The 20900-nt window shown below is 37.6% G+C and overlaps 1 protein-coding gene across 3 annotated transcripts in view; it reads right to left on the reverse strand.

Moving 5' to 3' along the window:
• Positions 1-20900, reverse strand: part of SRBD1 (S1 RNA binding domain 1) — a 217030-nt gene that overhangs the window by 131147 nt on the left and 64983 nt on the right. For all 3 annotated transcript variants that reach the window (XM_074947140.1, XM_074947139.1, XM_074947141.1), the window contains 2 exons: positions 15952-16042; positions 14724-14831 (listed from right to left, as the gene is read on the reverse strand). In XM_074947140.1, coding sequence (XP_074803241.1) covers positions 14724-14831; positions 15952-16042 — 199 coding nt within the window. The remainder of the gene's footprint in view (positions 1-14723; positions 14832-15951; positions 16043-20900) is intronic.

Raw genomic sequence — 20900 nt, forward strand, 5'->3', positions numbered from 1 at the left:
GACCGTCACTGGCGGTAAGAAGGAACTGAAGAGGCGGCGGGTCGGCAGGGACCTATCTTCACCACCATGAAGGCGGGACTCCAGGGGGCTCCACAGCTGACCCGATGGGTGCCGCTAGAGGAAAAACCTTCCAACGACTGTGCACACGGCACGCGCGCACACAAGCGCACACACACATACACCCCTACTTGGAATTGACATGAACAAGCACTCGAACAAGAAGTGCTTTTGTGGGTTGCCAGTTTGTGCTCCTATCCTGCCTATTTCACCTCTTTGTTGTGCATTATAAGCTCTATGGGGCAACGCTGCCTTTTATTCTATTTCGAGCAATACAGAGTCCTCAGCTGGTTGAGGCCCCTAGGTACTACTGGAATGAACAGCCGATATGTGGCCATATAAGTATTATCCAAGTAGCACAGACTGGCTGTGATTACTGCTAATCACAAGGACATGGCTGCAATCATACACCCTGATGGTGGTAAACATTGTGTATCCTAAGTCATCCCCCCACCCAATACTTTACCCACACAGAGTCCCAAAAATACAATTAGATTAATTCCAATAGCAGAGGCTTTTAGATAGAAAAATCTCATTAAAGCTCCAACAAATAAATCAATTATCAATAGTCTATTTTGTCAGCAATTATTTAAGAACTGTTTAATGTGTTTTTAACAATTGACTGTAGCAAAAACATTAATTTATAACACTGATTTATGTTTAGTTGTCCCATAGCAATTCAACGTAGTAACTCATGTAAGTCTGCCTTTACACATTGAATGAAAAGTAGACTATTGATTAGACAGAATATAAAAGCTCTATTGGACGTAGCTATATTATGAACCAATAGACTAAATCATTTTATTATAAAAAAACCAAACTGGTCCTTAATCTATGGAACCTTAAAAAAAAAAAAAAAAAGAGAGAGAGAGAGAGAGAGCGCGCGCGCGATCTAAATAGGCTAATTTTGTTTCATTTTTACAATGTAGCAATTTAAGAGCTAGCAAATCAATTTTCTTCAAATTCAATAACAATCATTGTCTTCTATGATAAGACTTTGAATGCCAGGTTTCAGGCTAGAGAGATTGCTATTGCCAACACAGAAAATCCTGAGGACAGTAAATTATGTTGACAAACTAAAAGTATTGAAACACTAGTGGACAGCACAATAGAATACTGTATAATTTTAAATGATGGCTACCTATGGATTAAACACATTTTTATGGATAGAATAACTAGCTGCCTTCTGTTTTGTGCAGAGCTTTTCAACAATTCTTTGTTTAATGCATTATACTGGTACTTCGGGGTTTTAGACTGATTCTCCAAGCTTTCTGGAGTTAGTTGCTGCAGTTTGCTCACATATATAATCTTGCTCAGTGTATGCCTTCCAAAGCTCTGACCACCATTCCAACCAATCTCATGAGATCTGATGGACACACTCGTGGTGTGCTAAACAGCAAGCACTATCTTTTGCATCTTTCCTAGCCTATCACTAAGAAATCTCCATCACTTGCAATTTTTTTTTGTTCTTTTATTTGTAAATATTTCTCTCATTTGCTTTCCCCCACCTTACTCCTTTCTGTTATTATATATATATATATAAAGTGCCCATCATTTTGGTATCTAAATACTTTTTTTCCTCATGATGCGGTAGTCAATATGGGGTTTTAATTACCTATTTTTCTGTGGTATCAAATATTTTCTGAACAAACCCATACTATTTCCTACAACTGGTTACTCTGTAGATAATACCATACAATACAAATGTATCAGTGATTAGATGGGAAGGCCTTTTGGTCCCCCAGATTTGTAATCCAATATCTTTCTGAACATAGACACTCAGTTTCTAAAACAGAGCTATTTGAATAATAGTTATCTGATTTTTGAGACTGGCTTTGATATCAATGTATTTCATTGTAAAAATGTATGAATAATTGCCCTTGAATTCACTGTTGTATCCTTGGTAATATACAGGCTTAAAATCAGGGTGGATAAAAATCCCATGATTTTTTTTTTTTAATCAAAAATATTGGATTGTTTTATTTAAATCGGATTATTTTGACAAAATGCTTTTTGAGGGGGAAAAATTATCTATAGATAGGTTTAATTAAGATATCTTTGAGTTATAATGTATGGAATAGGGATTATAAATTCTAATTCTATAGTATAAGATAATATATTCATGTAATGTTTAAGAAAAGTTTTGTAAATGAGTTCCAATAGTTCACGGATTAGGGACCCAATCTTATGGGGTTCCAGGGACTTCTGTATAGATTATTTATGTTAATCTTTCTATCTACCCAATGGGACTCAGTGCTCAGCCTAGAAGATACCATCAGAGATGCTTAGTTTTGCAGTTTTCAAACTGTGGATTTGTGTGTCCAGAGATAACATGCTTGTGAACAGCAAAAATGTTTTTAAATAAATAAATAAATAAATAAATAAAATAAAATAAAATAAATAAATAAATAAATAGAGGTGAGAAATAACAGATCTCAACCCTATTGTCCCTCTGCAAATTTGTGTACGCAGAGCCAATCCCTTACCTCTCTCTAAAATTGCAAAGTTTCAAGAAGTTCAATGAATAGAAGATTGTTGGGGGCCGAATAGATCTGGACAAGGAGAAGTCTGGAGATAAATGTAAGAAGGGAGGGACAGGCAGTAGAAACAAACGTGAAACTGTTTAAGCAGAATATTCCGGATGTCTTGAGATCTTTCTGAGTGTAGACTTCATTGATTTGAGATCTACCGTACCATTCTCTCACTAGAAGGGAAAACCTATAATGGCAGCTGGCCGTAAAAGAGACCCAGTTTGGGAATAAGAATCATTCAAGGAATATATGTTTGCTGATGATGTTTTAAAGAAAGTCACACCAGTGAACTGGTGCAAATCACTTAAGCACTTGGATTCAGAGACTGTTGAAGTGATAATCTCAGTTTTAACAGCAGTAGCTTCTTCTGCCAGTGTAGAAAGGATATTTTTTTCCTTGGACTAATTCATTCCAAATTGAGAAATCGTTTCGGACCTGAAAAAGCAGGAAAGCTTGTTTTTCTTTTCCAGATTATGAACAAACAGGAAAATGAAGGTAAAGACGACAGAGTTAGCTGCAGAAGCCAATATTTTAAGTTTCTCATGTTGACCTGGCTGACATAGTCGATTTAATTTTTGTTTTTTTAAATATTTCATTTAACTATTTTAGTTAAACAATTTTAACAAAAACAAACCTGATTTTAAAAAACTTTAATGTTTAACTAAATTCAAAAATTCATATGCTTGTTTTGTTAAAATATTATATGCTTGCTGTTGAAGAAAAAAATCCAGAATACATAACGTTGTTGTTTTAGTTAAATAAAACCATTTAAATGTCTGTCTGGTGATCTACTCCTCCTAATACAGCATGGCAAGAAAATCCTCCAAATATTAATGATTAACCTGTTGAATTGGAGACAGTTCACCTCCTAATGACTTCATAAATATCTGCTTCAACTACCTTTGGTAAATGAAATAACCAATCATTCATTTTCTGATATAGCTGTAAAACTAATCTGAAGAGTTTTCAAAATAAATCACTTTAAAAATGTATAGTGTGTACCTTCTAAAAATGAAACCTACCTCTATCTGAGTTGTGAAGAATATGTATTAAGGTTATAACAACCAACAAGAAAGCACTTTTATGTAGAAATCCATGATTAAATCAAGTCTTCCTGACTAGTGATTTAAATCAATTTGATTTAAATCAAATCCACCCTGCTTAAAATCTTTTCTAGTTTTGCACAAATTCAACTTTTTCCTTGTGTGTTTATAAGATCTTTATAAAATCTGATGAGATTTATGTACGATAAATATTTTTGATCTTGGCTTTATATTTTATCATTGTTAGCATGATTTTCTTTTCAAAAGTAAAAATAAAGGGGGAGAACTATAGGAGTATCTTTTTAATGGGTCTTCTGTGAATTGTTCTACATTCACATCAGATAATTCCCTCTGATGATCTGGAAAAGTTAAGAATTATATTTAGCTGTAGACCTCTTTTTACTAGTTACGTTTTGTATTTATTTTTTATGATGTTTGGTTCTCAGATTGATGTAGACAGGACCTCTTCGTTTCTAAATTAAGAGACATTAGCAATCAATCATACACTCTCTTTACATCTATTAAAAAGTTCCTGACTGGACTTCATTCTAATTCCAAAAGATACAGGGTTTTTCCAAAAAAATCCTGCTTCCTTCCACATTGCTGTAAAACCCATTTCACAACTTCAGTAAACACCCCTTTAAAAGTTTATATTTAAAAATCCCCACATTCATTCTAGGGAAGGCCAGAATTCACATCTCCTAGTATGCCAGCTCAGCTGGTGGTTTTCCGGAGCCTGTGCAATTTTTTTTTCACTTGCCTGCTCTTCTTCAGACTGGTGAACAGAGATTTCATCTAGCATACTCACATAATCAGGACAAGAAAACCTTGCCTTTTCTACATGGTCAAGTTCAGAGTTTCAAAGTGCCTTCTGAGATTCACTCTTGGATGAGGCCTGTGTGGATACAAAAATTTGGATCCCCATCTGATAAGCATCCACAGTAATTAAATTGTATCTGACCCAAAATCCACACTTTTAGATGGATCCCTCTCCGCACCAGCACCCTGTAGAGCAGCAGTTCTTAACCAGGTGTCCGTGGCACCCTGGGGGGCCAGGAGCCAGTTTCAGGGGGGCCACGGCCACTCAGGGTAGAAGCCCTGAGCCCCAACACTCCTCCACCACCCACCCGGAGCTAAACCTCTGAGCCCTGGGGCTCTCCCTTGGGGGCACCAGGGCTCAGAGCTTCAGCCCCACGGGCAGACCCCCTGAACCTCCCCTGCTCTTCCCCCCTCCCCGTCAAGAACTGCTGCTCTAGTGTCCTGAGCGGATCAAAAATTTGCATCTGCATCCGATCTTCAATCTGCAAAGATGGGAAACATCTGCGGATTTGCAATTTGGGCTCACCACACTTCTATACTTACCTGCAGGCTTATGTCACATGAAGCTCAGAACCTCATCTTGAACCCTGCTGATTATGGCTGACAGTTTAATCAAGTGTGTGTGTGTGTGTGTGTGCGCGCGCGCGTGTGTGTGTCCCCGTCTCAAATCATATGTGATTTGAGACACACATATATATTTATTTTCTACAACTTTTCTTGCATATATATATATATATATATATATATATATATATATATATATATATATATATATATATATATAGTGCAAGAAAAGTTGTAGAAAATCACTCTTTTCACCCAGAAGTCAAATTCTCATTACAGGATGGTCTCAAATATAAACACAGCTAAAAGTTAGCATTCATTAAAACAGGATTACAATGAAACTACTGCTGCCTGCTGATGTGAGGTCAGAAATTCTGTCAGCATCTGGAAATATAACATATTATATGGTTGTTCCTGTGAAGTGCTCATGATTATCAGTTGTGCTTCAACTGCTCCCAGTGACCACAATGAAAGGGTTAACACCCTTTAAGCAAGGGCTGGAAGACAGTTTGGATGGAGAACATTATATAATTTTCTAAAAATTGTGTCCTATTTCCCCTACACACACACACACACACACACACACACCCCCTTGTCACCATTCAAAATATTATTTGTTGTTTAGAATTTTGCGTGTCTGCATTTAAGACTTAGCAAAACCCAAGCAGCTAAATGGTTAAAAACGGTTTGTTTTTCAGTTCAGACACTTACATGCTGTCTTTGTAGAACATTTATTCCTTTTGCAACAGCTTTGGAAACTATTTTCTGCCTCCTATATAGGCATCTAATGTGTGGTTGCATACATGTGTCATCAATGTTATACTGTCTAACAGATCAAAATAACAACCTGAAGAAAGTACAATTTGAAAGAAATATGAGTAAAATTTTCCACTTCCTCCACCTCTCCTTTCAGTATCCTCAACAGACTTGAAACAACTGCTTTAATGCAGCAAGCAATAGCTTGTAAAAGGATGCAAGCCAGCTGAAACATTTGACAGACAGTGTTAAATACCAAGGGATTCATATCAACCATTTTACTTTAAAAGGTGCTTTGATGTTAGCTATCTTTCATGTACCTCTTTCATGGCACATTATTAAAGAAAACTGAGCTGAGGTAAATCAAGTCCCAAGGTCACATCTAGAGTTACAGTACTGAGGATACCTGATGAAATACGGACTAATGCTGGCACAAGCACTGAATACTTCTGTTAACCAATCAAACAAGTTTTACAAGTGGCTCTGAACTTTATTCTGCAACTAGATGTCAGACATCTTAATCCCCCTGCATTGCCTTGAAACCTAATTATCATAATGTGAACCTGAACGCTAGACTCCCTTCAAACTGAGAGTTCTATGAAGCAGAAAAGCAATAGGAATTAAGTTGGGTGTAACATTAGAAATGTAGAGGCACAGAGAACTTGAAAGTGGCATTTGTTCAAGTCTACAGAGTAGAACAGATATTCAGCAACATAAAACACAGATTAAAATCAAAAGGGGAATTTACAGTTTGTACAGACACCTATAAAAATACAAATGAACTTAAATTCCTCTTGAACAAATATTTTCAAATCCATTTTTCACCATTAAGAACCAACTTCAAAGTTATGAAACTCCTATTCTACCTCAGCAGAAAATTCCTAAGTATTTAAAACATTAAAGCAAAGAAATAAAATGCATTAGAAATGAGCGTACAAGATTTTATGGATTTTGCTTGACTTGCTACAATATAGTAGTGTTTGAATATAAATACTAGTAGATCATCAATAAGATCAATGCTTCAAATGCCTGAAAAGCCAGAAAAAGATTTTGTCAAAGGTAAGGGAAAAGGACAAACTGTTTAAAGTCAAGGATAACAGAAACAATACAAATGACAACAAGCCAAATAGATAATAAACAAAAAACACTTAAAAGTATACGGGTTACGTTCTTAATCGGCTGATGATGTTTTATCTACCAGTAATCTAATGTGCATGCTATAAACTAGTGTTAAGTGTGAGTTGAAATAATTTATCGTGAATGCACTTCAATATGCTTGTATTCTTAGCATAAGACCATTTAGGCAGAAAGAAAAATTGTGCTTTTTAAAATTTATTTTTAAAAACATTATAAAGCTGTTTATATTACTCTACTCTAGCATAGCCCATCTGTCACTCAAACAGTTGTCACTTCACAGACTCCTAGAACTGACAGCAGGCCAAAGAAAACCAGTCCCAGTGCTCTGCAGATGCATTTCCCAAAGATTTTTAATTTAACTTAAAAAGGCCCATGAAATCCTGAAGTTCGTTAGCTGTCATGTTAATGCTGAACACGCTGTTGTTTCATTTTGGGTTCTGTTAAAGCAAATATACATTTGTCTAAACAGAACATCTGTTTTGGGTATAATACATTGTATCTTTGGCAAGAACTCACAATAAAACTAACAAAAATAATCAAGAATATTTACTGGGCCTGGCAACAAAAGCTGATTTGTAACAAAAAACCTAAAGACCAGATATGACTGTCTCTGGGCTCTAGTCCAGCCCTAATCTAAATCAATAAACATCGGTCTACAAGAGAAACTACATTAAAAAAAGAGAAGTCTTGCAATTATTTTGGTTGGACTTAGGTATAGAAAGTGTGCTGGTTATAAAAGTAGTGAAAAATATTTGTTTTACATCAAAAACTGTCAAACTTTGTTCAGAGAGTTTTTAAAGCCACACACACACACACACACACACACACACAATCCATATGCCTCATTTCTTACTGTAGTCTTCAGTGATTTCATTTCTGAATAAAAATTTTATTTTGCAAAACTTGAGTATTTCAGTAAAACTCTCTGCTTAGTCTGCAGAAGAGAAGAATGAGGGGGGATTTGATAGCTGCTTTCAACTACCTGAAAGGGGGTTCCAAAGAGGATGGATCTAGGCTCTTCTCAGTGTTAGCAGATGACAGAACAAGGAGTAATGGTATCAAGTTGCAGTGAGGGAGGTTTAGGTTGGATATTAGGAAAAACTTTTTCACTAGGAGGGTGGTTAAGCACTAGAATGGGTTACCTAGGGAGGTGGTGGAATCTCCTTCCGTAGAGGTTTTTAAGGTCAGGCTTGACAAAGTCCTGGCTGGGATGATTTAGTTGGGTTGGATTTAGATGGATTAATTGGTCCTGCTTTGAGCAGGGGGTTGGACTAGATGACCTCCTGAGGTCCCTTCCAAGCCTGATATTCTATGATTCTATGAATATATAACTGTTATTGCTGAAGGCCTTGTATTTTAATAGCTCATATTTTATTATACTTACTGGTATCAGCAATGTTTATAAATAGCTGATCAAATAAAATATTTTGTCTTTGTTATAGCTCTATTCGAAGACAAAATTGACTGGTATCCTTCAAGATATGTCTAAAATAAACTAAAATATGCAAATTATATAAAGATTTAGAACTGCCCAGTCATTTCATTCTCGTACACCAACTTCAAACAAAGGGTGAAATCCTGTCCTCATTGAAGTCAATGGTAAAATTCCCATTGACCTCAGTGGGATCAGGATTTTACCCAAGATCTCTCTACGTGCAATTCTGAAATGACTATATATGGCTTTGTAAACAGAGGACCAGAATTTCAAAGTGTGTGAGCAAAAATGGATGCCCAGCTGCAATAATTGCACATGCAAGTAATTAGCTGGATGTGTAACTAGCCGTTAGTACACAACATAAGCAGGACTGCACATGCAGTGATAGTAGCTGTACACAGAAGTTAGACATTCAATCGCGTATAAATTTTAGTACACACAATTACTCACATACTTTCCTTATTGTATAACTCTCATTGTCTGAAATTGTATCATGCTAGTTTCACGATAGGTAGGAGAAAAAAGGAAATGAGAGGGAGTAATGGTAAAAAAAATCACCTCTGCTCTCCAACCCCTCCATTAGTGATATTTTTAAAAGTGTATTTCACAGGCTTTAAATACAAATGAAGCCAAATCCTGCAGTTCCACCCCAACCGTTTCCTATCCCTCCTCCAAGCCCACATGTTCTGCAACAGCTGAGCTACTAAGAAGCTGATTTGGAAGATTTGCAAGAGCTCCCAAATCTGCTCTTTAAGTACTGCTAAACTGTTAAGCAAGCTAGCCTCCTCTGAAGGGCCAGTGAACATGCTGGCCTCTCTATAATAAAAAAAAAAAAAAAGGGGGGGGGGGCTTCTGGGTTCCAGTATGATTGACACAGCTTTGAAGTATGCACATTGAAGGCAACAGTACTGTTGAACTGAAAGCGAACACCTAGGCAAGGTAGTAGAGTGTTGGTGTACTTGAGCAGTGCTGAAGAACCAATGCTTGGAGACTGGTGTTACTGAATTGGGTGTGAACGTTGCCTTAATTTATGTTTTCTGCTACACTTGTAGCACTGGTTTCACTCAACTGGTTTGTAAACTGATTTAGTTCAACCTGTGCAATGCCCCTCTTGTCTCAGATTAAGACACTCTTGTCTCAGATTAAGAATGTACTGTTTCAATTTTGCTTAAATTGATTCCTTAGTAGTAGCAGAATTGATACAAGGTATCCAAACAAGAGAGTGTCTCTCACCAGGGGATAGCACATGTTTAACTACGCAGCTGTACTCAGACTGTGTGTAGAAAAGGCCCTTGTGTTTTCACTATCATGAAGAAACGCACTTGAGCAACCTTATCTCTAAATTAGGGCCGTCGATTAATCACAGTTAAGTCATGCAGTTAACTCAAAAAATGTATCGCGATTAAAACAATTAATTGCAATTTTAATTGAACTGTTAAACAATAGAATTCCAACTGAAATGAAATATATTAGGATGTTTTTCTACATTTTCAAATATATTTATTTTTATTACAACACAGAATACAAAGTGTACAGCGCTCACTTAATATTATTTTTATTACAAATATTTGCACTGTAAAAAAAACAAAAGAAATTGTATTTTTCAGTTCACCTCATACAATACTATAAAGCAATCTCTTCATCGTGAAAGCGAAACTTACAAATGTAGATTTTTTTTTTTTGTTACGTAACTGCATTCAAAAACAAAACAATGTAAAACTTTAGAGCCTACAAGTCCACTCAGTACCACTTCTTGTTCAGCCAATCACTAAGACAAACAAGTTTGCTTACATTTAAGGGAGATAATGATGCCGGCTTCTTATTTAAAAATGTCACCTGAAAGTGAGAACAACATTCATATACCTCTTCATGCTTCGGCCACCATACCAGAGGACGTTTCCATGCTGACGATGCTCATTAAAAAAATAATGCATTAATTAAATTTGAGAATGAACTCTTTGGGGGAGAATAGTATGTCTCCTGCTCTGTTTTACCCGCATTCTGCTATGTATTTCATGTTATAGCAGTCTCGGATTATGACCCAGCACATGTTTGTTTCAAGAACACTTTCACTGCAGATTTCACAAAACGCAAAGAAGGTACCAATGTGCGATTTCTAAAGGTAGCTACAGCATTCGACCCAAGGTTTAAGAATCTGAAGTGCCTTCCAAAATCTGAGAGGGATGTAGTCAGTGGCGCTTGCTTTCAGAAGTCTTAAAAGAGCAACACTTTGACACGGAAACTACAGAACCCGAACCACCAAAAAAGAAAATCAAGCTTCTGCTGGTGGCATCTGATTCAGATGATGAAAGTGAACATGCATCAGTCTGCACTACTTTGAATCATTATTGAGCAGAAACCCTCATTAGCCTGGTTGCATGTGCTTTGGAATGGTGGTTGAAACATAAAGAGACATATGAATTTTTAACAGACCTGGCACGTAAATATCTTGTGATACCAGCTACAACAGTGCCATGAGAACACCTGTTCTCACTTTCAGGTGACATTATAAATAAGACGCAGGCAGCATTATCTCCTGCAAATGTAAACAAACTTGTTTGTCTGAGTGACTGACTGAACAACAAGTACGACTGAGTGGACTTGTAGGCTCTAAAGTTTTACACTTTTATTTTTGAATGCAGCTTTTTTTGTACATAATTCTACATTTGTAAGTTCAACTTTCATGATAAAGAGACTGCACTACAGTACTTGTGTCATAAATATAAAGGGAAGGGTTACCACCTTTCTGTATACAGTGCTATAAAATCCCTCCTGGCCAGAGGCAAAACCCTTTCATCTGTAAAGGGTTAAGAAGCTAAGATAACCTGGCTGGCACCCAACCAAAATGACCAATGAGGAGACAAGATACTTTCAAAGCTGGAGGGGGGGGACGGGGGACAAAGGATCTGTCTGTCTGTGTGATGCTTTTGCCGGGAACAGATCAGGAATGCAGCTCAGAACTCCTATAAAAAGTTAGTAAGTAATCTAGCTAGAAATGCATTAGATTTCCTTTGGTTTAATGGTTGGTAAAATAGACTCTGCTGAATGGAATGTATATTCCTGTTTTTGTGTCTTTTTGTAACTTAAGGTTTTTCCTACAGGGATTCTCTATGTTTTGAATCGGATTACCCCGTAAGGTATTTACCATCCTGATTTTACAGAGGTGATTCTTTCACTTTTTCTTTAATTAAAATTCTTCTTTTAAGAACCTAATGGCTTTTTCATTGTTCTTAAGATCCAAGGGTTTGAGTCTGTGTTCACCTGTACAAATTGGTGAGGATTTTTATCAAGCCTTCCCCAGGAAAGGGGGTGTAGGGCTTGGGGGGATATTTTGGGGGGAAGACGTCTCCAAGCAGGCTCTTTCCCTGTTCTTTGTTTAACACGCTTGGTGGTGGCAGCATAGAGTTCAAGGACCAGGCAAAGTTTGTACCTTGAGGAAGTTTTTAACCTAAGCCGGTAAGAATAAGCTTAGGGGGTCTTTCATGCAGGTCCCCACATCTGTACCCTAGAGTTCAGAGTGGGGAAGGAACCTTGACAACTTGTATGAGGTGAATTGAAAAATACTATTTTTAGTTTTTTATAGCACAAATATTTGTAATAAAAAAAATATAAAGTGAGCAGTGTACAATTTGTATTGTGTTGTAATTGAAATCAATATATTTGAAAATGTAGAAAATATCCCAAAATATTTAAATAAATGGTATTCTATTATTGTTTAACACTGCGATTAATCACGCAATTACTTTTTTTAATCTCTTGACAGTCCTACTCTAAATTAATGAAGCTTTGCTGGAAATGTAATAAGACACGAAGGAGTGTTCATTCTGGGACCATCAAAACATTGTTCAGGTTACTGACAGTACTCATTCTTCTGACTCATGCTTCACAATGTCCCTCAAGAAGTATATCAATGGCCTTGGTAATTGCTCAAATAGTCAACTATACTTGCCAACTGTCCCCTTTGGCCAGGACTGCGCAGGTTTTTTAATTCTGTCCTGGGTATTAGCCTCTTCAGTCCCAGGCAGCTGGCTGAACTATCTAGTGAAGAAAAAAAAATACTTCCTGCATCTAACAACTGCTTTCAAGAGTAAGCAGCAGGCTTCCTGTGTGTGCACACACACACACACACACACACCTCTGAGCAGGGAGAAACAGCAGCCAGACAGAAGAGCAAGATGGAAGTTCAACCTCCATAAAAGATAGTCAGTCAAGGAGGCCAGAAGTGGGGGACAGACACTAAGACCCCAGGCTCAGCTTACCTGGAAATATTTAAATAGTGACAGCTACGTGGCTAATAGCATCCAATATTCTGAATAGGTTTACTGCAATCAAAATTATTCCACCTCTTATTCCTTTTAACGTTATTATTGGTGCCACCTTAGTTCCCTATACAAGCTCACCAAAGCAGAGACCATCTTTTCCTTAAGTGTGCACCTAGTACAATGGAGACCTAAATCCCAATTAGGACCTGCAAATACTAGCACAACGTAAATTAATAGTGACAGTGATACTAAATAGTACTTTAATTATGCTAACTTTTTATTTCAGCTATCTAAAAGTTTATATTTCACTAGAAGTTTTACAACTAGTTTTGTCAAAAAAGACAGATTACTCATTAAAACATATTATAATTCTTGAAACTTGAGAAAAATCTGTCTCCATATACTGTTATTAGAGAAATCTACCTACTTGATACTTTGGGTTGAAAAATGTTCTCACAAATTCCTATTTCCACATGCATTTTACCAGTTCCTAATATTTTTATTTTTAAAATATTCCATTACAGTAGCGCCACAAAGTTCAGCCCAAGAAACTGACAGGGCTAAACATTTTGGAAGTTCTCTTTACATTCCTATTCTACCAACAAAATAAATGTAAAAAAACACAAAGAAAAGAAAAAAAGCAAAGCATGATAAGAAAAACGTCCACAAAACCTGTTATAAAATAAAATAAAAAAATCTTGTTGCACGAACTTTAACAAACAGATATTTGCATTCTGTAGCACAGAGAACTGAAGAAAAAAAAAAAAAAAAAGACAAATGACCATTCAAACAAGTTACAATTGCTTCTTCCAACAATGAATAAAGCACTGATATTTCAATAACTGGCTTTCAAATTTTATCTAAATGAATGACAATAAAATTTTACAATATGACTTTTTTCCAAACATATTATAACTGTCTTCCATGCTAACCGAACTACACAAAGCCCCTGCTTTTGGGCTAGAGTCAATAAAAAGCTTCTGCAGCCTTGTATGAGCTTCCGATTTGAAAACAAACATTAAAAAATTTAAACAGGACCCCTAGAGTGCCTTTTGAAATAAAATCAGATTAATTATTGGTTCTCATCACAAATTTATACCAGTGTGGAAAACAAAGAACAAATGGACTTACATGACAACATAATTTCCTAGGAAAAATGCATTTATTGAAAATTTCTGTCAGATCTCTTTTCAATCTATGGATTTGACAAAAAACATTAAACACACAGAAGATGACAAAAGTTGAAAGAGAGAAAAGCAATCCCTTTTTGGAAAACTTAGTACTTCTTTTTACTGTATCCATCTTAACATTTCGATGGAGGAACAAAAATGGTTGCTTTTTACTTTCAATGCAAACGCTTAAATGCAAGATTTTAAAAAATCCTTTGAGATGATTAAATAATAGTGGGTAGAGGATCAAGAGGACTCCTTCCTATATTTCCATGAGGGAAACCAAGAGGCTCTGTCCTCTGGTCAGAGAAAGAGAAGCAGCAGACAAACTTACCATTCACATCAAAACCCAAACAGAGGCTTTTCAAACAGTTCTGTTTGAATTCTGAAATCTAATGGTCAAAAATTGAGTTTTGGGCAAGATGAATCCTTCATTACCCTTGCTGTGCATTAACAAAGGACTTTTTCCAGACAACTTAATACTCAAAGGATCAGCAAGCTTTCCACAGCATAGACAGATGATACCAGTATTTAAATTTGCATTCCAGTGGCCCAGCCAAGCAATCAGCAACCTACCGTTGCTGCAGCGAAACACAGAGGATATGGGACACAGGTCCTCAGCTGAGGGCCGAGTTCCTTGGGCTGGCAAGACTTGGGGACTGCGATGGAGGAAGCACACTTATCCTCAAGGAGAGGAAATGTGTTGAATGATGCTCTCGTGAACTTCTCCAGCCAACCCATGAGTGGGTTACATGCTTACATACTCCAAAGGGAGCCAAGTCCACCTCTCTACGGCCAGAAGGGTGGGCCAAGCCTGATACAATGACAGTAAAAGATGGAGAGGAATGCAGAGGAACTACCTTTAAAAAAAAACACATTTAAAAGCACCTACTGAAATTGAAATGTGCTGAAAAGGAAAATAAAACGTCAAGCAAAGGAAGCAATCTTACCAATATACAACATCCAAGGGTGCAAAGTACTTTTTCATAATTAAGTCAGCAAAGTAAGCTTCTGTCTCCCTGCAGGCAGTCCCATTGCCTATCACAACAGTGCTGCAGCTTTAAAGGAGATAAAGGACAAACATTCAGTTTTCCTGCATCATTAGGGATGTGTAGTAATTTTATTTTATGTAATAGGTAAGGCTGTACTCAGCAAGAACATGCCGCCATCTTCCACACATAGGAAGATCTTCGAACCCTGTAGACATCAGCACCTCAGCATGAACTAGGCTGATTAGCCAAGAGTTAAGCTGCACAACGCAAACACTGTGGCATATTACAAAAATGTGTCTTGCTACAGTAACTACAAAGTAGCTAGTACCCTGCAACAGAGAATTCCATCCCCTTAGTTGCAAGTACAACAGCAAAGCAACTTTTAATTGGCTCTAGTAGTAAGACTTTTCAAGGGCTTGAGGCATGTATGGGGGGAGGGACCGATTGTCTGAAGGTTTGAGTGCATTGTGATGATGTGAGTGGTGAGAGCAATAATTTTCGCATATCTCTTACAGAAATGAACAGCAATCCTAACTACAGGAAACACAAGGGCTGTAGTACATCACTCATGACTCTCCTTGGTTGTCTTCATGTAAAATCATTTTATTGCACAGACAGGAAAATCCTTCCCCATGCAAAATGGCTTCTATTCAATTAAACAGAAGCTAAAATAAAGAAAAACTCATTTTGGAAGCTCACTCAATGGAACAACACTGGATGGAACTGCCTCCAAAATAGTACAGTAAGGGCCAAAGCTACCATTAATCCCAGGCTATCAACAGGTACGCATGAGTGTTTAACATCAACCTCCTAATCCCTAGTGAACAACGTCCCACCACCCAAAACTATCCCAAAATGTAATATAAGTGGCAATAGCTGTTCATAAAAGCTCCCAAAATAGACTAGCATGGGTGCTGCACACTAGGAATAAGATGAATTGGCACACCTTTGTAAATACATTTCCACAGCATCTAATTTGTAAACTAATTATATTCACTGCTTGATTTCAAAAGCATCTAATACATACAATATTTTAAAACATGAATATAAATTGAGCAATATTCAGCCGTCAGCAATGAAAGCAGAAATTCCACTAAATCTCTGGGCATCCTGCTTGTATATCCAATTTTGACGCAATGTAGATATTTATCCTATTTATAGTTTAATGAAAGCTTAATCATCATACTTGTAATGCAGAAGAAGTCTCCTTATCTTTTCACCTTCACGGAATCCTTGTCCAGAATGCAAGTAGACAACATCAGTATGGAGTATCTGACCTAGAATGAGGAAAGGCAAAACCATTCAGTTAGAAATAGAAAAATCCAAACAGTATTTCCTGCTGAACTACCTAGGTGAAGGGCTGATTCACAAGAAAAACATTTCAATAATTATCCACCATTTTCTTATATACTGTGTACAACTGGGTTCACTGCCAGAATGAAATGAGTTGATAGACTTTGCCTAGCTCCTAGTAAACATGTCCACATAACAAACCGCCAGCACCAAACTGCATCACTGCTTCTATTCAGCAAATATTTTTGTGATTAGAAAAAATGGTTCCATGGGGCAGGAAGGGTTTATTGTTGTAATCTGTACATTTTAAAGATCTGCTTAGAGAGAGGTGTGATCTAGTGGTCTGAGGACAGACCTAGAAGCCAGAATGCCTAAATTCTAATTCCAGCTCCAACAGAAACTCCTTCTGTCGGCTTTGGCAAGTCACTATACCTCCCTGCAAAGCGGGGATAATATTAATGGACAGATTAACAACATATCCTTGCATCCATGAATACAGGCCCCACATTATTACCACTGCAGATTTCAGTGTGTCTACTACAGCACGTATCCAGAGACTGAGGTCTTGTTTAGACAGTGGGGTAATGTGCTCTATGGGGATTGGATTTCTAAAGCACACTAACTGGTCCATATAGACCAGGGGTAGGAAACCTGCAGCACGCAAGCTGATTTTCAGTGGCACTCACACTGCCCGGGTCCTGGCCACCAGTCCAGGGGGCTCCGCTGCTGGCCTGGGGTACTGGCCACTGGCTCCCTGCCAGCCGGCCCCCAGCCACTGGTCCGGGGGGGCTCTGCTGCCGGCCTGGAGTCCCGGCCGTCAGCCCAGGGTTCTGCAGCCGCACCCAGCTGGCCCACTGGCCCCAGCTTGGGACAGTGAGGGGTGCAGACAGGGGCAAGAGCGGGCACAGCTCAGCACCCTCACCTTAAAAACTCTTCCAGCGCCACTGTGCTGGGATATTTTTAAGTCCTGATTTGCTGCTTACATCACTAGCTCACCACGTGGAACAGCGCACTGCGTTTGATGTTGAGATTAGAACGTACATGCAAGAACTGAAATCAGAATTTTCTGACAGCTTTCAAGATTTCCAGAGATTTGGCCCAGTGCTTTCTTTTCTAATTAAACCAGAAAAGTTCAACAAAAGCAACTTGGATTTGTCTGTATTTCAGTGGATGGGTGTTGAAGATTTCGAAATGCAGCTCATTCAGTTAAAAAGCTCAGAATTGTGGGCATCAAAGTTTGGAGATCTGGGGAGTGCACTTGAAACTACCAAGAGAGATCATGGGGCCTCTGTTCTGACCTGCTGGATGTCCCTGCCAGTGCAATTTAACTGTTTGAAAAAAATTGCGTTTGCAATGCTTTCAGCATTTGGATCCACATACCTGTGTGAACAGGTATTTTCACACATGAAATCTGTCCTCTGTCCCTCTCAGAGCCGGTTAACAACTGATCACTCAGAAGCCTGTGTGCAGCTTAAAGTATCCAAATACATGCCAGACATTGGAAAACTTGCAAGGAAAAGCCAGGGCAAGGATCACACTAAACTGATAAGATCTGCATTTTAATTTAACTTTAAATGAAGCTTCTTAAACATTTTAAAAACCTTATTTACTTTACATACAACAACAGTTTAGTTATATGTTATAGACTTATAGAAAGAGACCTTCTAAAAACATTAAAATGTATTACTGGCATGCGAAACCTTAAATTAGAGTGAATAAATGAAGACTCGGCACACCACTTCTGAAAGGTTGCCGACCCCTGATTTAGACCTTGTTCATGTGCCTCATCGTTGTGCTGTTTGAAACAGCACTAAGTTAAAGCACATTAGGGAACTTTAGTGCACACCAGCAGGGTCTATACAGACCAATTCATGTGCAGCACATCAGCGTGCCCTAGAAATCACATCCCCATAAAACGTTACCCCTCCAAATAAACGAACGCAGACACTGTTAATTCTTTGAATGCTGCTTCTCTCACCCAGATTAGGAAGAACTAACAGAACACTGATCACAATGATTTACTCCTCCCAGCACAGCAACAGACATCTGAGTTCATGAATTTCTCTATCTCACCAGCCCCCCATCTGCTCTGTGCTGAGAGATGTACAGGTGGAAGGCTAGTTACTGTCGAGAGCCCTGGACTAGAACTCATGAAACATGAGTTCGATTCCAGGTTTGGCCACAGATTTCCTCTGTGACCATAGGCAAGTCACTTAGTGACAAGTGCCTCAGCTCCCCATCTGTAAAATAAGATTAAAACTGATTTTCTAATCAAAGGTGCTGGGAGGATAAATCCATCGGCAATTGTTCAGGCTAACATTTTGGTGGATCTGGGCTCCTTTCGTTTTTATCAACTCTTGCTAATAACACTTATTTACTTATTTCACAAAAGTCTTACGAGAACAGTAAATATTTGTAAAGCACTTAAAAGATACAAACAACGTATTCTTATTTCTGCAGTTGACCTTCCCCTTTTTAAAAAAATGAAAAGTATCCATAATGTTTTTGTTTTATGTTATAACCAAATTTTCTGCATCTTTTCATTTGGCAACTACTGGCCCAAAATGAGGATTTAAAGACTCTTTAACACCTAGTTAAGCAATACAACTAGCTTTGCACTGGTCAAACATGTCCCCCCTTTCGGCAGAATTTCTGCAAATGCTGTCCCAGTTAAGGGGTCACTACTATTCGCTACCAAGCTAAATAGTAAGTTCTCTAGGAGATATGCATATAAAATGGCCATCCCAATTAAGCATACCTTTTTTTCAGTTAGTTATACGTCATTGTACTTAAATACAGCAGCCATATTTGAATATACAGTGTGTGCGAGTCTATTCCCTGTACTATGTGCTGTGAAAGGGATTAAATTAGAGAGAATGCTGGACTGGGTACTTTGAAAGGCCATCAGTGATTCAGGAAACTTTATACAGAAAATCTAGGAAACGTAAGTCTGTAACTCTTAAAAATCAGACAACTAAGAAGAAAACTCATTGAGATATAAAACAACATGAAGAGAATAAATCTGAAGGCATTATAAAAACTAATACATGATTTGAGCCTTGTCTTTTGGCAATATAGGGTTAATTCAACACCAAAGCCACTACTGCTTCCCCAGAACAAGTCTAGCAAAAAAAATAAATAAATAAAAATTGGAAAAACGTAATTTCCATTTTCACAAAAATTTATGATGAAAAGAAAAGAAAGAATTATGCCTGTGAAGAACAGCATACATGTTTTTAAATCAAGTGTCACTGGCTTGCAAAAAAGGCCTATTTCCTGTGATCCATAATTGGTTTTTTGTTTTTTTTTTTTAAACAAAGACTGTAAAATGCATAAACATCCACAAGTTTTACGAGCTGGTTTCCCTTAACAGACTGTTTGATTATAATAAAAAGCAGCGTACTTCACATTTTATCCAAACCACAGGTGGTGTGGCTTAATGTTTTATTTCACTGAAGAATTGACAAAATACTTGTACAGTTTCCAGATGCACACGTTATGGCCATCAAGGAGTTACAGAAGGCAGAGTTTTTTTGTTTTGTTTGCTTGTTTTGGGGGTTTTTGTTTTTTAAAAGAAAGATACATATTGTAAAGTATCAATTTGACATGTTGAGGAGAGATACAGATTTGCTGTGATCAAAGATAGGAAAGACCCTGGCTCTCTCACCATTTTTAATATATTTCAACTGCTGAATACGTAACCAATGCAGAAGTGGTAGGGAAAAGAAAGCTAAATAAACCATAGAAAGATGGACAGAAAAACATTTCCAAATAAAATCTATCAACAGAAAAGCACAAACATTACAAGGCAATAGGACAATGGGTAAATTTTTATTATGTGTAAGTGACTTAGCCTAAGACTCACTGAAAGTCAATGGGATTTAGACTTCTATTTCTATACTACAGCCTAAGTCAGCAAAACGTTTTGTCAGTCAGGGGTGTGAATATTCCACCCCCGTGACTGACATAAGTTACACCAGCATAAGCGCTCGTGTTCACAGCGCTATGTCGGCGGGAGAGCTTCTCTCGAAGGTGGCTTTTTTATGCCAACAGAAGAGCTCTCTCCCACCAACACAGAGCGTCTTTACCAGACGTGCTGCATTTATAGACATGGCTTTAGGTTCCTCAGTGCCTTTGAAAATGGAACTTAGGCATTTTAGACCAATGACTTCCTATGCATCAAACAAAATGTATTATAAATACTCTGCTCCAAACCATAAGGAACTCTGTAAACAAGGCCAGAATCATTAGGAACTGACTGGGTAGTTAGCAAATGTACAAAAAACACTATGAACAACTTTTATTAACTACAGAGGTGGACAAGTACCTAAGTGACAAAACACGTGCATCACACCCGATACCTCTTTTTTGAGGTCTCAGCAGAAAAGGCAAGAACAGGATGGGAGGAGAAAGTGACAAACCTTTTCACATCCTTACAGGGGTAAACCTCCAGACCAAACTAAGGCACATTAGGGAAATTTGCCCTGCAGCTCCCTAAAAGTTCTCTGGTGAGCAGGTGCAGCTTCAGATCTCCAGAGCTGCTGGGTCCTGCACCTTCCGTAAGTGCCAGTTTACTTTAAAATATGCAATATTAAAGAAAAACAAGCAGAGAAGAAGTCAATTTCCAAGTGTGTAAACAGGTTATTTGTGTAGGAAAAAAGTTATGAAGTACAGTAACTCCTCACTTAATACTTAACATTGTAGTTTTGTTCCTGAAAAATGCAACTTTAAGCAAAACTATGTTAAGTGAATCCAATTTCCCCATAAGAATTAATGTAAATGGGGGAGTAAAAACTGCCAGACAAAAGGCATTATATACATTTTAAACAATTTTAAACAAGC

Source organism: Natator depressus, chromosome 3 (assembly GCF_965152275.1).
Source record: "Natator depressus isolate rNatDep1 chromosome 3, rNatDep2.hap1, whole genome shotgun sequence".
Lineage (NCBI taxonomy): Eukaryota > Metazoa > Chordata > Testudines > Cheloniidae > Natator > Natator depressus.